Source organism: Octodon degus, unplaced genomic scaffold (assembly GCF_000260255.1).
Source record: "Octodon degus isolate 3935 unplaced genomic scaffold, OctDeg1.0 scaffold00215, whole genome shotgun sequence".
Classification (NCBI taxonomy): domain Eukaryota; kingdom Metazoa; phylum Chordata; class Mammalia; order Rodentia; family Octodontidae; genus Octodon; species Octodon degus.
Window position 1 is genome coordinate 3,086,529 of NW_004524791.1, and position 13,497 is coordinate 3,100,025.

Genomic DNA, 13,497 nt, shown 5'->3' on the forward strand with positions numbered 1-13,497 from the left:
GGAAGGGCTGCAAGGTCAGCCAACATTTTGGCCCTAGCCTTTCAAGGTCAGTGAAGACTCGGGACATAGGAGAACCTGTACTGTAACAACATGTAACTCAGTTGCGCTCCAAAATTTCTGATCAAGAAGATTATAGAGCCACAGAGGAATGTGATCGATGATGTATAGTGTGCCTGGAGAGAGTCACATGAAGAGAAAAAAAATTTTCTCAAGCTTTCAAGAAGAGCAAATTGGTTAAGCAACGGCTGTGACTTATCCTCATGGCTGACACTGACAAAAGGATCTACAAAGTGCGGTGCAGGGCTACAGGATAAATCCTGAGGGTACTTGACTGACTTTATCAGATACAAAAGTTACATTTCTTATTACATAGGTCTTGCTTTATCTTGGTCTTAACCATCCAGCAGAAAAGTATAAAAACAAGGTATATAAAGTAAAGCCATATTAATACGATGAGCTGTAAAAGGCTCAAGTCAATAGCTTCTGAGGACAACCCACTAATACTATAGACTGCTAGACAGTGTTGGATTGTTTAGCTGAATTCAAACACCTAGAGTATTTAGATGTCAATAGGATATCCACTGCTGACAGGACTAAACAAAAGGTGGGGGGGGGATACAAAGCAAAGATCATTTTGTACTTACATATACAAAATAGTTAGGATAGAGATACAGCTACTTTCGCTTAATTTAATGAGAAGAAAGAGATGTACTAACGGTGTTTGCACAGGATATCCTGTCTGTTTCTTGTATAATGGATAACCACTAAGAAGATAACAATGTACCATGTATTGATTATCAAAACTGTCCTATTAATCAGCTTTGAAACTGTCTCATTCATATTTGTTTCTCAATAAAATGAAGTCACCATATAAAAAAATAAAAATTAGCGAGCTCAGAAAAAAAATGACTGATGTTATTGTCTCTTGTAGACGAAACTGAAAAAAAAAAAAGCTGGGGAAGTGGAGTCAGTGCGCAACAAACTGGTGGGGATGATGATGAAAAATTTCTGCAAAGGGACAGTAGTGACGGCTGCACAATGCAAAGGTATTTAAGGCCCCCGAACTGTATACTGAGGTGTTTTGGTTTGGTTTGGTTGAGTCAGGTCATGCTATGTAGGCCATGCTGGCCTTGAACTGGTGATCCTCCTGTCTCAGTCTCCCAAGTATGGAGACTACAAGTGTGCACCCCCCTCCCCGCTCAGCTGTACATGTAGGTCTTTTGCTTCTGTGTAGTTTACAATAAAAGTCAACAATCTATGAATGAGTCAATCCAAAACACTTGCTATGTGGAGCACGGCAAGGGCGGGATTGTATGCTGGACTTATTCATCCGCAGACCCCGGACACAAAGGATGGCCTGGTGGCCGGTGGGTATCCCAGGATGCAGATGCAGGGCTGCAGGGGACTTTAGGATGAGAGTCTTGGGGACCCCACAATGCCCGAGGCATAGGGGCCCCCAAAATGACGCAGGAGACCCCGGTGGCAGGAGGCGCGGAAAGACCGCCGTAAGCAGTGGGCCGAGGGCCTTGTGACTGCCGGATCATGCGGATGGGGTGTAGAGGCGACTCGGGGCGGGCGGCGCTCCCTCTAAAAGCCTTGCCCCGGGCCTCCAGCGCGCTCGGGTCCAGCGCTGAAAGCCCGCCCCACGCCCGCGCAGATCCGGCCCGGCGAGCTCCCAGCGCCTGCACGCAGCCCGCCCCGCGCCCGCGCAGATCCCGCCCGGAGAGCTCCCAGCGCCTGCACGCAGCCCGCCCCGCGCACTCGCCCAGCGGAGGTGAGCTCAGCCTCGGCCCTGCACGCAGCCCGCCCCGCGCACTCGCCCAGCGGAGGTGAGCTCAGCCTCGGCGGCCCATCGTCCGATACCACCCATTGGCTGAGAGGTGGGGCGTGGGCCGGGACTGCCGGGGATTGGGCGGTTTGCGAGCAGCCGGGGCTGTGCAGGCCAATCGCGTGGCGGCGCGTGAGGCGGAGCGCCGGGCAGACGGTTCTCGCTGGACTCCCGGAGGTGCAGCTCGGGACTGTGGACGTCTTCCTCATGCCCTCCGACGAATCGTTCGTGGCCGTGACATGTACGGCGCCGGTCAATATCGCGGTCATCAAGTACTGTGAGTGCCACGGCCCGTGCCTGTATAGGGGAAACTGAGGCGCGCGGATGGAGCCGGGGCGGGTGAGGCGGAGACAGAGGGCTCCCGGTGGACCCGGAGTGCGTCCAGGCAGCCTGTCTCGCCAGGTTCCTCCGAAGCGGCGGCCAGATCGGAGCAGGGCGACCTGGTAGCCGCGAGGGAGTGGTGAAGCCGCTCCGTTCCCGAGCAGGGCTGCGTGGCTCTGTGTCCACGCCCCCTTCCGCAGCTGCGTGGTCAAGGTCGTCATCCCTGACAGCTGCCTCTTTGTGGTTCTGGTTTGCATTTCTCTGATGGGCAAAGATGTTGACCATCTTTCTTTGTGCGTTTGGTTTTGGTGGTACTGAAGATTGATCCCAGGGCCTTCCCACTGAGCTACACCTCCAGCCCGTTTTTATTTTTGAATCAGGGTCTTGTTAAATTTTTCAGTTGCTCAGACTGGACTCGGACTTGTGATCCTTCTGCCTCAGCCTCCCCAAGGCTGGGGTTGAGGCATGCGCCACCGCTCCTTGCGCATTTTGAAATAACTCCGCCATATACGTGCAGTCTTGCTTGGGTCCTGCAGCCCCGCGTTGGGTTAAGCCCCCGCAGCGCTTGGGGCTCATCCCTTTGGCGGCTGAAGTCTGCCAAAGCCGCTCCTGCGCCTTGGGGAAATCTGACTTCGTTGTGGGGCATGCTGATTGAAGTCTTCGGTTTGCAAAGCTTGCCCTCTGTCCCCTCCATTCTGAGTTAAAAGTCAAAAGTTGGGGGCGGGGAAGGTGCTGGGGAGATGGTAAGCACAAGGACCCAAGTGAGACTCCTGGTTACTCCAAAAAAAAAAAAAAAAAAAAAAAAATTCCCTGGGCTTTTAACTCAGCTCTTGCGTTTCTGGCTCTCACGGGTGTGTGGTGCTGGCCCTTCCGTTTCCAGCAGAGGCCTCCTCTGGAGCAGCTTTCAGGCTGCTTACTGAAGCACCCTCATCCCGGCTGCCTTAGGGTTCTTGCCAGGTGACCTTCACTTCTGCCATCTGCTGACCGTGTCCTCTTCAGGTTGACCCCCCCCCCCAGATTGTTTTGGTGAACCTAAAGGTGATTTCTGCTGTTCAGAGACCCTGGGTTTGTCGCAGCGGCTGGCAGGTGTGTGATACTTGGGTGGGGACAGTAGCCTGTTCTTCAGGGTGGAGTGTAACCTAGGCTTCCTGGGTTCTGGGTACAGCCTGGTCCCCCAGCTGGCAGGATGCAGTTTGGGTGCCCTGTGGTGAGCACAGGCCCTGCTCTGTGCCACCAGGTGGTGTGCTGGGCGTTTCTGTTTTGAGGTCTTCCCTGGCCAGAGGGCAGGTTGCTGTCGGTGCCCTTCGCCTCCCCTGTGAGGGTGAGGAGCAGCACCTGGGCCACGGTGTGTGGCAGGCGGCACAGGGAGCAGGCACCTGTGCTTGGGGAAGATGTTCGGAGGTGGTGCTGCAGGCCCTGGCGCCCCTGCACTTCAAGACTGTGGAAGGTGGCTTGCTTGTAGGAAGGGTGTGGGCACCCGTGGGGTGACTGCACAGTGAGCTTGCAGCCACTGCTGGGAACCTGGCTGCTTTTGTCTGGGGGACAAGCAGATGGAAAGACAACCAAGAGCCCACTTGGCGCACACTCAGGCCCAGCGGATGCTCAAAGGTGATTTGTAGAGTAAATGAAAAATTATTTGGAAGTAATAGTGAAGGTAGGCAGCCCCCCTGAGATCACTGAGGCAACCCAGGATGGCTTTCTGAAGACGGTGGGTAGCAGGCAGGGGCTCCGGCTGTGGAGAGAGACAGGTGAGGGGCCTGAGGAATCGGGTGCATGACAGCAGAGAGCATCAGTGGGGAGGGTGGCCTGGGACTCACTGACTTCTGTTGTCTTTTCCAGGGGGGAAGCGAGATGAGGAGCTGATCCTGCCCCTCAACTCCTCTCTGAGTGTCACTTTGCACCAGGATCAGGTGAGCACAGCTGGGCCCACCTCATTCCTGAAGGCTAGGAGGAGGGGGCCTTGCATGGGGTCCCCAGCCTGCACAGCCCCTGAGCCTCCTTCTGGTGTCTGAAGGGCCTGGCCACACGATGGGCCCTTGCTATGCAGGCACTCATCTACCAGCCCTGGTCCCTTTGCAAGCTCCCTGCCTCAGCCTCCTGCCTGACTCTGCCCTAACGGCTCTGCGTTTTGCTCCTAGTTAAGAACGACCACAACAGCTGCCATCAGCAGGGACTTCCTGGAGGATCGGATCTGGCTGAATGGCCAGGAGGAGGATGTGGAGCAGCCACGCCTCCAGGCCTGCTTGAGGGAAAGTGAGCAGGGTTGCAGGGGCTGGGGGCAGGGGCTGGGCCCTCCTGGGAAGAGTGGGTGTGAGAAGTGGGGAGGGGCTGTGTTCTCCCCCAGATGCTGGGCAGGCGAGGTGCAGGGAGGAGCCACTCTCTGTCGGCCTCCCTGTGCAGTACGTCGCCTGGCCCGGAAGTGTGGCAGCACAGGGGATGAGGACCAGCACTTGCTGACCCCTGGCCCCAGCGACAGGGTGCATGTGGCCTCCGTGAACAACTTCCCCACAGCTGCTGGTCTGGCTTCCTCGGCAGCAGGCTTTGCCTGCCTTGGTGGGTACCCTGGGCCACCCCTCTCCTGTTTGCCTGGAGCCCCCTTCCTGAGTGGCACCCAGCCCAGCCTGTGATCCTGTTCTTCCTGCCCACAGCCTACACCTTGGCCCGAATCTATGGGGTTGAAGGCGACCTCTCAGAAGTGGCTCGGCGGGGCTCGGGCAGTGCATGTCGCAGCCTGTATGGTGGCTTTGTAGAATGGCAGATGGGGCAGCGGGCAGATGGCAGAGACAGTGTTGCCTGGCAGGTGGCCTCTGAGTCTCACTGGCCCCAGCTCCGAGTTCTCATCCTGGTGGTGAGTAGGACAGGCTGAGCGCAGGAGTGACAGCGGCTGGTCTGTGCCAGGGGGTTAGGGTTGGCCCTGCGTGGCATGTGCAGGGCCCAACACTGCTTCCTGGCAGGTGAGTGCTGAGCGGAAGCCAACAGGCAGCACGGTGGGCATGCAGACCAGTGTGCAGACCAGCGACCTGCTCAAGGTGAGAAGCAGTGCGTGTCACCCCAGCCATGGTGGCTGAGCTGAGCTGAGCCTCTAACCGCCCTGGACACCCACCTGCCTTGCAGTTCCGGGCTGAGGCACTGGTGCCGGCTCGCATGGCGGAGATGGCACGTTGCATCCAGGAGCGAGACTTCCCCGGCTTTGCCAAGCTCACCATGCAGGACAGCAACCAGTTCCATGCCACCTGTCTAGACACCTTCCCGCCCATCTCCTACCTCAATGACACATCCCAGCGCATCATGCAGCTGGTACACCGCTTCAATGCCCACCATGGGCAGACAAAGGTGCTAGCCCAGGGTGCGCATGGCTGTGGCTCCGTGTGCCCAGCAGGGGTGGTCTGTGGCAGGTGTTTGTTGCTGGCCAGCGCACTGGTGGTAGGGCCGCTTGGGTCACTGCTTACCACTTTTCCTGAGTTCAGGCAGACACAGTGTATAGCCTTGGAGGTGGACAGTGTGAGGACCAAGCATGACCATGTGGTTCCAGGTGGCGTACACATTTGACGCAGGCCCCAACGCTGTGATCTTCACCCTGGAGGACACCATGGCTGAGTTCGTGGCTGTTGTGAGGCATGTCTTTCCCCCAGAGGCGAACGGAGACAAGTGAGTGTGGGTCCCTCTCCCTCCCAGGTGACAGGGTCCAGGATGAGCGTCCTGCCATGTGCTCCTGGGGACCACTGCTCAGCCCACATGGTCCACAGGAGACATGTACCTGTGATAGTGCCTGGGTCCCTCGCCTAGGAAATGGCACCCTTCTGCCAGGTGTGGTAGCACATGCCTGTCAACAGGAGCTGAGGCAAGAGCATAATAAGTTTAAGCCCAGCTTGCTCCATGTGCACAGGGAGACTCAATTTGGGGAGATAGCTCAGCAGCAGAAGCACCTGCCTGGCAAGCACAAGGTCCTGAGTTCAATCCCCAGTACTGCAAAAAAAAAAAAAAAAAACGAAAGAAAGAAAAGAAAAAAGGAACTGTCCCTGAGCCCAGGGACCCTTGTGCTCTTGCCCTGCTAACAGTGGCTTTAGTTTATTTTAGGAAGCGCACCATGGAGCAGGTTAAATACCTTGACATTTAAAAACAAATTCTCTACATTCCAAAAACAAATACTTTGAGCAAAGCCCTGGGTCCCTCTTGAAGGAGTGCAGGGCAAGGTGTGTCAGGGGCCACGGAAGGGTCTTAGTTCCACTGTATTCCTTTCTCCCCAAGTGCACCAGTGGCCCTGACCCACAGAGGGACACACAGTGCTCCTTATGGTCCCCAGGTTTCTGAAGGGGTTGCCGGTGACACCTGTCCCTGTCTCGGATGACCTGAAAGCCACCCTGGCCATGGAGCCTGTCCCCAGAGGTGTCCAGTACATTATTGCCACCCAGGTGAGCTCTGAGCAGAGGCTACTCCTGCTGAAGGGCGTGAGCCCATGGGGCAACATGGGCTGCAGGTTGGGTGGGACTGGCCAAGATGGGTGATTGGGTCACCAGTGATCCGAGGCTGATTTCTGTCCCCAGGTGGGGCCAGGACCTCAAGTCCTGGATGACCCAGATGTTCACCTTCTAGGCCAGGATGGCCTGCCGAAGCCCAGACCGGCTGCCTGACCCCCACCTTGGGACTCCATTTGCCCACACGGGATGCTTCCTGGGACCAGGGACTGGTGTGATGGACAGGCCACACCTGTAGGGATGCACAGGGCTGTGGGCTGTGGCCCTGGCCATCCGGGGCAGGTCCGCTTGAGTGCCTCATTTTCCCGTGGTGCCTTGCTAAGGTGGGCATTGGGCTGAGCCCCTGCGGGGGCCTCCCACCCCTGAGCCAGCACTCAGGCCAAGGTGGGAATGGGAAGTTTTTAAAAAGACCAGTGAGCTGGTGGCACACACCTGTCATCCCAGCACTGGGGGGCTGAGGCAGGAGGATCAAAAGTTAAAGCTCAGCTTAGACCCTGTTTTACTGAAAAAAAAAATAAAATAAAATAAAAAAATGCAGGGGATGTAGAGCCCAGGATACAACCCCTATTACTGCCAGAAAACAAACACGTAAAACCAAAAGACTAGCGACCCCTCCCTAGGAGAAGACAGCTGCTGGGTGGGCTGGTTAGGTGGGGTCCTCACGCAGAATAAAGGGTGTTGGTGAGCGCAGCTTCCGCCTCTGCTTCCTGTGTGCCCGGCCGGCCGCGAGCCGCCACGCCGCCCAGGGCGCCCCTTCCCTGCGCCCCCTCACCCCGCCAGGCCCTGCGGAGCCCCGCCTGCGGCCCGCCCCACTGAGGCCTCCGCTGCGAGCCGCTTCCGGGTCCGCTGGGTGGGGACCCGCGGAGGGGCGGGGCCGGGTGGCTGCGGGGCGCGGGGCGCGGAGCGGGCGCGGAGCACGGCGGTCGGCACCATGGGGCAGATCGAGTGGGCCATGTGGGCCAACGAGCAGGCACTGGCGTCTGGTCTGAGTGAGTGTGCGGGCGGCTGGGGCCCCGCGGGGCTCAGGCGGTGACAGGTCACGCGGTTGGGGGCTTGGGGGGCTGGGCGAGTGGGCCAGGGGCACAGCCCTGCCTGGGTCGTCGGGTCCTGCGGCGGGCTGTGCGCCAGGCCTGCAACTGGAGCCCGGAAAGCGGGCGCCCCTCAACCGGACCGGACCGCGGGAGGAGGAAGTGCGGTGCGAAGAGGCATCTCACCCGCTGTTTCCGGGGAGTCCCCCACACTACCCGCCTGAGAAACCCAGCCTAAAACCCTCCGGCAGCTCTCAGCCCGAGTCGGGGCTCCACTCGGGTCCTGGGGGTGCTTCTTCCCAGAGCCAGTGCACTTCCCTGTTCTTGGGTTGGGGAGCAGCTTCTTCATCTGGGGCCCTAGCTGCAGGAAGAGGAGCCTAGGACTTCACAGGTGCTGGTGAGCATCAGGGTGTCCAGACCCTGTGCAGGCAGTTCAGTGGGGACTGGTGACCCATGTCCTGCCCAGCACTCCTGGAAGGGCTGGGGAGGCAGAAGGGAGCCCAGCGGATGGGAGGAGCCCAGTGGAGACTTCAAAACCTCTCTGCCTCCTGGGAGTCTGTTGGGAGGACCCCTGTCACCCCAGGCAAGTGAGTGGCCAGGGCACAAATGGAGTCAGCCCAGCCTGGCCCTGCACCCTGGAAGTGTGGCGAAGCCCTCGGGTATGCAACTCGAAGTCCAAGTGGGACCCAGTGTCCCACTCTTATTCTTCTGCATCTGGGTGGCAGGGACTCAGGGCCAGTTGAGACAGTTCCCTCTTGTCCCCCGGCCACAGGACTGTCACCTGCCTGCTGGTGGGCTGTGCCCTGCTGTCCAACCCCACTTCCTTCAAAATCCCCTGCAGGAAGTGGAGGGTGGTGGCACACCCAGCCCAGAGCCTGAACACAGTGCAGGCTAGGCCCCTCTCGTGTGTTCCTTGCATTGGCTCTAGGTCTGCTCCAGGCTGGCTCTGGGCCCTGTCCAGGTTAGAGTCTTAGGTGGAGACCTGGAGGGGGCCTGCACTGTGGCCGGGTTCCCATCCAGTGGGATGGCTCACTGGAAGGGCTCCCAGGCTGTGGTGCCAAATGGATCCTTTTGCGACTGCCTCTGTGGCATCTCAGTTGAGGTCTAGCCTAGCCTGGGCAGGTTCTCCTAGACCTGTGCTGTCATCCTGTGTCACCTCCCTGCTCAGACATTCCGGGGGTTCCAGAGCAGAGCAGAAGCCAGATTCTGGGTGCAGGGCCCTGGTGCTGCCTGGGCTACTGGTCATTTCTGTTCCTGGCTGAGTGCTGGGCCTTGGCCTTTTCTCCTCAGAGCACCTGAGGCTGCCCCTTCCATTCTTCCTTGGCACAGGGTCATTCACATTCTTCTAGAGCATCCACCCAGCCTGTCCCCTGTGCTCAGCATTGAAGACTGCCCCCCCCAGCCCTCTTGCTGCTGTGGACCACATGCTTGTGTCTGGGTGGGGGCGGTGACAGCCCTAAAACAGCAGATGGCACACTCAGGAGGTGCCCACCCACCCTGTCCAGCAGAAAATTCCTTTACAGCCAAACCTGGAGGCCGGCGAGGGGAGGAGAGCAGAAGGGAGCAGGGCCACAGTCTGGGACTGCAGGGGTGCTCTGCTCCTGTGGAAGGGTTTGGGTCCCTGTGTTACAGAGGAGCTGCAGGCTTGATGGAGTCTGCCAGGAAATGGTTCCCAGTTGCACAGCAGCAAGGAGACTGGCCTCTGCCGCAGGGCTGGCTGTACTTATAGGCCTGAACTTAGGACAGGCCTGCCCGGAGGCTGGTGGGAAACCAGCCTGCGGAGGACTCCTCACAGGAAGTGCATGCCTGCCGGGCAGGAGGAAGTGAGCTGGGGTCAGAGGCCAGCAGAGGGCGAGGTCCCCAGGGTCCTCCCCCTCTGAGGTGTGGCTGCTGGTCCCCAGAGAGAAATCACTAATGGGTATCGGCCGAAGAAGACCGCAGTGAGGATGACGAAGCCAGTCAGAACCAGGGCGGCATGGAAAGCTACAGGAGTGTGTCTGCTGAGAGGGAAACTGAATGTTCAGCTTGGAGAGAGAGCAAAGTCCTTTTCAGGACTGATGAAAAGGATTCCCTCCTGAGTAAATGGTAATGAAATTAAGCCAGTAAGAAAAAGAGAAAAATAGGTGAGACCACAGACTTGTCAACAGCCAAGATAAATACCAGAAGACCCTGATTTGTAGCCCAGGTGCTGGGGGAGAACTGCCAGGCTTGGGTTTGGGGCCGACAGACCTTCACCATGAAGACGGCCCTGGCATGCACCTCAGCAGGAGGGAACTGGACTCTGGAGGAGGGACTGGGATGCAATGATGGAGTCCCGTGAAGCCAGTATTGACTGTGATGATAACGAGTAATTTGAGGAGAATGAAGGTCAACTTTCTAAGCTGCATCCATTCCTGACTCAGGAAGAGGGACTTTGAAGCAAGTAACCTTAAAGATTACTGGAATTGGTGTTAAAATGTAGTAAGAGAGAGCGGCTGCTTTGACATTCCGTACCACTCAGTGTGAAAAATAGGAACTATCCACCCCTGGCTTGGAGAATTGTTTTGGCAAGAATTCGAGTCCAAGTGAGCCTGGGTGCTGGCTCCCAGATAGAAGGGCGGCAGGCGAGAGCACCAGCTCCAGCCCAAGTGCTGGGTGTCCTGAGGAGCTGCACCCAGCACCACAGAAAATCCAAGGGCAGAGAATGACGGTGATGTGACAGCCCCACGGGAGGAAACCTAAGATTACCCTGGTGAAGGAAGAGTGTGGGAGAGACTCACTGGGGCACTGGGCAGACACAGCAGGGCAGGAGACGAGGACGGTGGTGTGGGGGGACCAGGAGGCAGGAAAGCCAACGTGCGGTGGGGCGGGGCGGGTCTTCAGCTGCTCCTTGTCCTGAACTTCCAGCTGAGGATTTCATAATGTGGGGAAGACGCGTTAAAATATAACCACAGACAGCTACCACAGCTGTTCCGGGAAAGGGAGCGGAGTGAAGCTCACGAAGTTGTCAGAAAGCAGAAGCAGCAACAGAACACCAGTTTGAGAAAGAATCCAAGCGAGGTATGGTGTTGCACACCTGTGATTCGAGCCCCCCAGAGGCCGAGGCCGGAGGATCCTCTGAGTTCAAGGCCGGCCTGAACTAAGCAAGGCCCTCTCTCAAAAAACGCAAAAAAGAGAATAGAATGAGTCCAAGTTATCTGCACAGTCATTAAAATACCTTAAAATCAATATTACCTTGGCTAAACAAAATTTAACCGTATCACTTTATTCCTAATAGTCACAAACTAGAAGTAGCAAAAGGTTCCTGAGAGAAGAGCAGATTGGGCCTGAACCAGAAGACCGCAGATTTCCCAGTAACAGCTACCTTCAAAGAGAAGGAGCTGCTGCCCGCATAGCCCCGACCTGCGCCCCGTGCTGAGGACAGAAGGGGTGGGGTGCAGGATCCTGGCTGGTGAGATGCCAGCCGGCTGCACCTGCACGCGTCTCTGCTTAGCAATCCTGAATTCGAACCAGGAGCGCGGGGCAGTGGCAGGGGCCGTGCCACAGGGGAAGTTTTGCAATCCCTTCTGCTGGGGACGGAAGCTCACCTCCCTCTCACTAGCCAAGCACCCCTACTGCCCACACCCTGCTGGTGGGAATGCCCTTGACACCCCTGCATCTGCGGAACCCTGGTTCCATCCCTGGCACCATGGTGGAAAACAGAAGTGGACAGCAACACTGTTAAATGTTATGTTTATTTTGCCACGAAAAATGATTTTCAATAAAAAATATAGAGGAGGGTGGTGGCTGGGCCTGGTGTGGTGGCTTATACCTGTAATCTGAGCACTTGGGAGGCTGAGATAGGAGAATCCTTGAAAGTTTGAGGCCAGCCTGGGATACAAAGTGAGCTCAAGGCCAGATTGAGCTACATAGTGAGACTTTTCTGAAAAAGACATAAATAAGTAAATAAATGTGGGAGATGGATGCTGCTTCCAAGAGGCAGATGACAAATCCCAACACCCCCAAATGGCGCAGAGGCACAGCAGGAGACGGAGCTTGAACTTAAGGTGGAGCTGGAGTGGGGTGGAGGAAGGCCCAGCCCGCCAGGCAAATGCCAAAACCCACAGCCACTGACAGGCCGCAGGTGGCCACCAAATGTCTGCTCAGTAAGGACGAATAGGCGGGCTCCAGTTGGGTCCCAGTGCTGAGAGCAACAGGTCCCATGTGGGTCCAGGCTGGTGCCCCTCTGCAACTCCTGGGAGCCCATGTGGCAGTCTTCCTCACCACTGGCCCCCTCGGTTCCTGGTGACCACCTCCCTAGCTCCCTTCATCTCAGAATGGCTGTGTGAGGCCTGGTGACCCCAGTGGAGGGGAGGGCCAGGCCAGTGGGGACAAGGAGGGCTGCGCCCTAACCCAGCTCTCCTGCCTGCAGTCCTCATTGCTGGGGGCATCGTGGCCACTGCCGGACGCTTTGCCCAGTGGTACTTCGGCGCCTACTCCATGTATCCTTCTCTGGAGACCTGGGCTGGGGCGGGACCACAGAGAGCCCCTCTCTAGTGGCAGGCTTGGAGCTGGGTGCTGGGGCGGGAGGGCAGTGTCTGCCAGGTGCGTGTCCCTGTTCCTGTCCTCTCTGGCTGTCTGGCCCTTAACGAGCTTGCAGTGTAGCAGGGGCGCTTGTGTGCCTGCTGGAGTACCCCCGGGGCAGGAGGAGCAAGGGCTCCACCATGGAGCGGTGGTGAGTGGCCACGGGAGCCGGGGGGGGGGGGGGTGCAGGCTGCCGGCTGCTGGAGCCTGGCCAACCTCAGCCTCCACCTCCCTCACAGCGGGCAGAAGTACCTGGCAGCTGTGGTGAAACTGTTCGGACCTCTCACCAGGAACTACTATGTCCGCGCTGTGCTACACCTGCTGTGAGCTGGGAGGGGTGGGGAGGATGGGAGGGACAGGGAACCTCCCCATGCTTGCCCAGCCCCCCACCCCTTCGTCCAGGCAGCAGCAAGGGCAGAAGTCCCAACTTTGTGCAATGTGAGCTGGGCCCGCCAGCGGCTCTCACCTGGACCTCCCAAGTTCGCTGTGGCCCCTGTATGCACTGGTGGTGGGGGGGTCCCTTGGGCACTGTGGGAGCCCCCCGAGCTGCTTGCTGGCTTCTTGCTGATGTGGCAGCCTGAGCCTGGGAGCCAAAGTGCCAGCCCAGGCAGATGCCAACGTGAGAGGACCCTGAGGCAGAGCCTGCTGGTTCTCTCTCTGGAATCCTGGGGACACGCTTGGTCTATGCTCCCCTGTTCTGGTCTGTGGGCCTGTGTCTCACGTCTGTCCCCGCCACCCTCCAGGCTGTCAGTGCCTGCAGGCTTTCTGCTGGCAACCATCCTGGGAACAGTGTGCCTGGTCATCGCGAGTGGCATCTACCTGCTGGTGAGTGGCATCCTTGCGGTCCCTGTGCGTCCTTGGCCCTGTCCTCAGGATTGACGCTGAAAGTGCGTGCTGAGGCACAGGTCTGTGCCCACTCTTGCCAGATGAGCGGTGGTGGTCACAGCTACAGCTTGGTGTACAGCTGGCTGACCAGGCTCTCCCCTCCCTTCATGAGGAGACTCCTCCACGACCGTGTGGGTGGGCTGGCGAGAGAGGCAAGGTTCAGAGAGGTGATGTGGCCACCTGGGGCCACCTGGGCGCTGAGGGCCCAGCCAGTGTTCAGGTCCATTTCCAGAAACTTTCTCATTGAAAGCTCTCTGCGGCTGAGTCAGGAGAAGCTGGCCAGCACCCAGGGTGCAGTGGCTTTCTGCAGTACTGGAGACAGCCTGCTGGGCTTGCCAAGTTCCCTCTCTGGCCCTAATTTTGTTTTGTTTTGGTACTGGGGATCAAACTTGACCTCACCCTTGCCTGGCAGGCGCTT

At 58.0% G+C, this 13,497-nt stretch overlaps 2 protein-coding genes across 3 annotated transcripts in view; both read left to right on the plus strand.

The window, feature by feature from the left end:
* The first annotated feature begins 1,961 nt into the window (after positions 1–1,961).
* Positions 1,962–7,315, plus strand: Mvd (mevalonate diphosphate decarboxylase). Of its 2 annotated transcripts, XM_004645034.2 has the most exons (10): positions 1,963–2,105; positions 3,989–4,059; positions 4,288–4,402; positions 4,550–4,702; positions 4,798–4,997; positions 5,104–5,178; positions 5,264–5,482; positions 5,682–5,797; positions 6,453–6,561; positions 6,694–7,315. In XM_004645034.2, the coding sequence occupies exons 1-10, from the start codon at positions 2,036–2,038 to the stop codon at positions 6,778–6,780; spliced, it is 1,215 nt and encodes a 404-aa protein (XP_004645091.1). In that variant the 5' UTR covers positions 1,963–2,035; the 3' UTR covers positions 6,781–7,315. The 2 variants fall into 2 exon arrangements, with proteins under 2 accessions (XP_023561027.1, XP_004645091.1); XM_023705259.1 differs by lacking the exon at positions 4,550–4,702 and having other exon boundaries at positions 1,962–2,105.
* A 187-nt stretch (positions 7,316–7,502) lies between these two features.
* LOC101568794 (cytochrome b-245 light chain) overlaps positions 7,503–13,497 on the plus strand; it is a 7,459-nt gene continuing 1,464 nt past the window's right edge. The window contains exons 1-5 of the mRNA XM_004645000.2: positions 7,503–7,613; positions 12,043–12,112; positions 12,271–12,345; positions 12,434–12,517; positions 12,938–13,019. Coding sequence (XP_004645057.1) covers positions 7,556–7,613; positions 12,043–12,112; positions 12,271–12,345; positions 12,434–12,517; positions 12,938–13,019 — 369 coding nt within the window. The 5' untranslated portion in view covers positions 7,503–7,555. The remainder of the gene's footprint in view (positions 7,614–12,042; positions 12,113–12,270; positions 12,346–12,433; positions 12,518–12,937; positions 13,020–13,497) is intronic.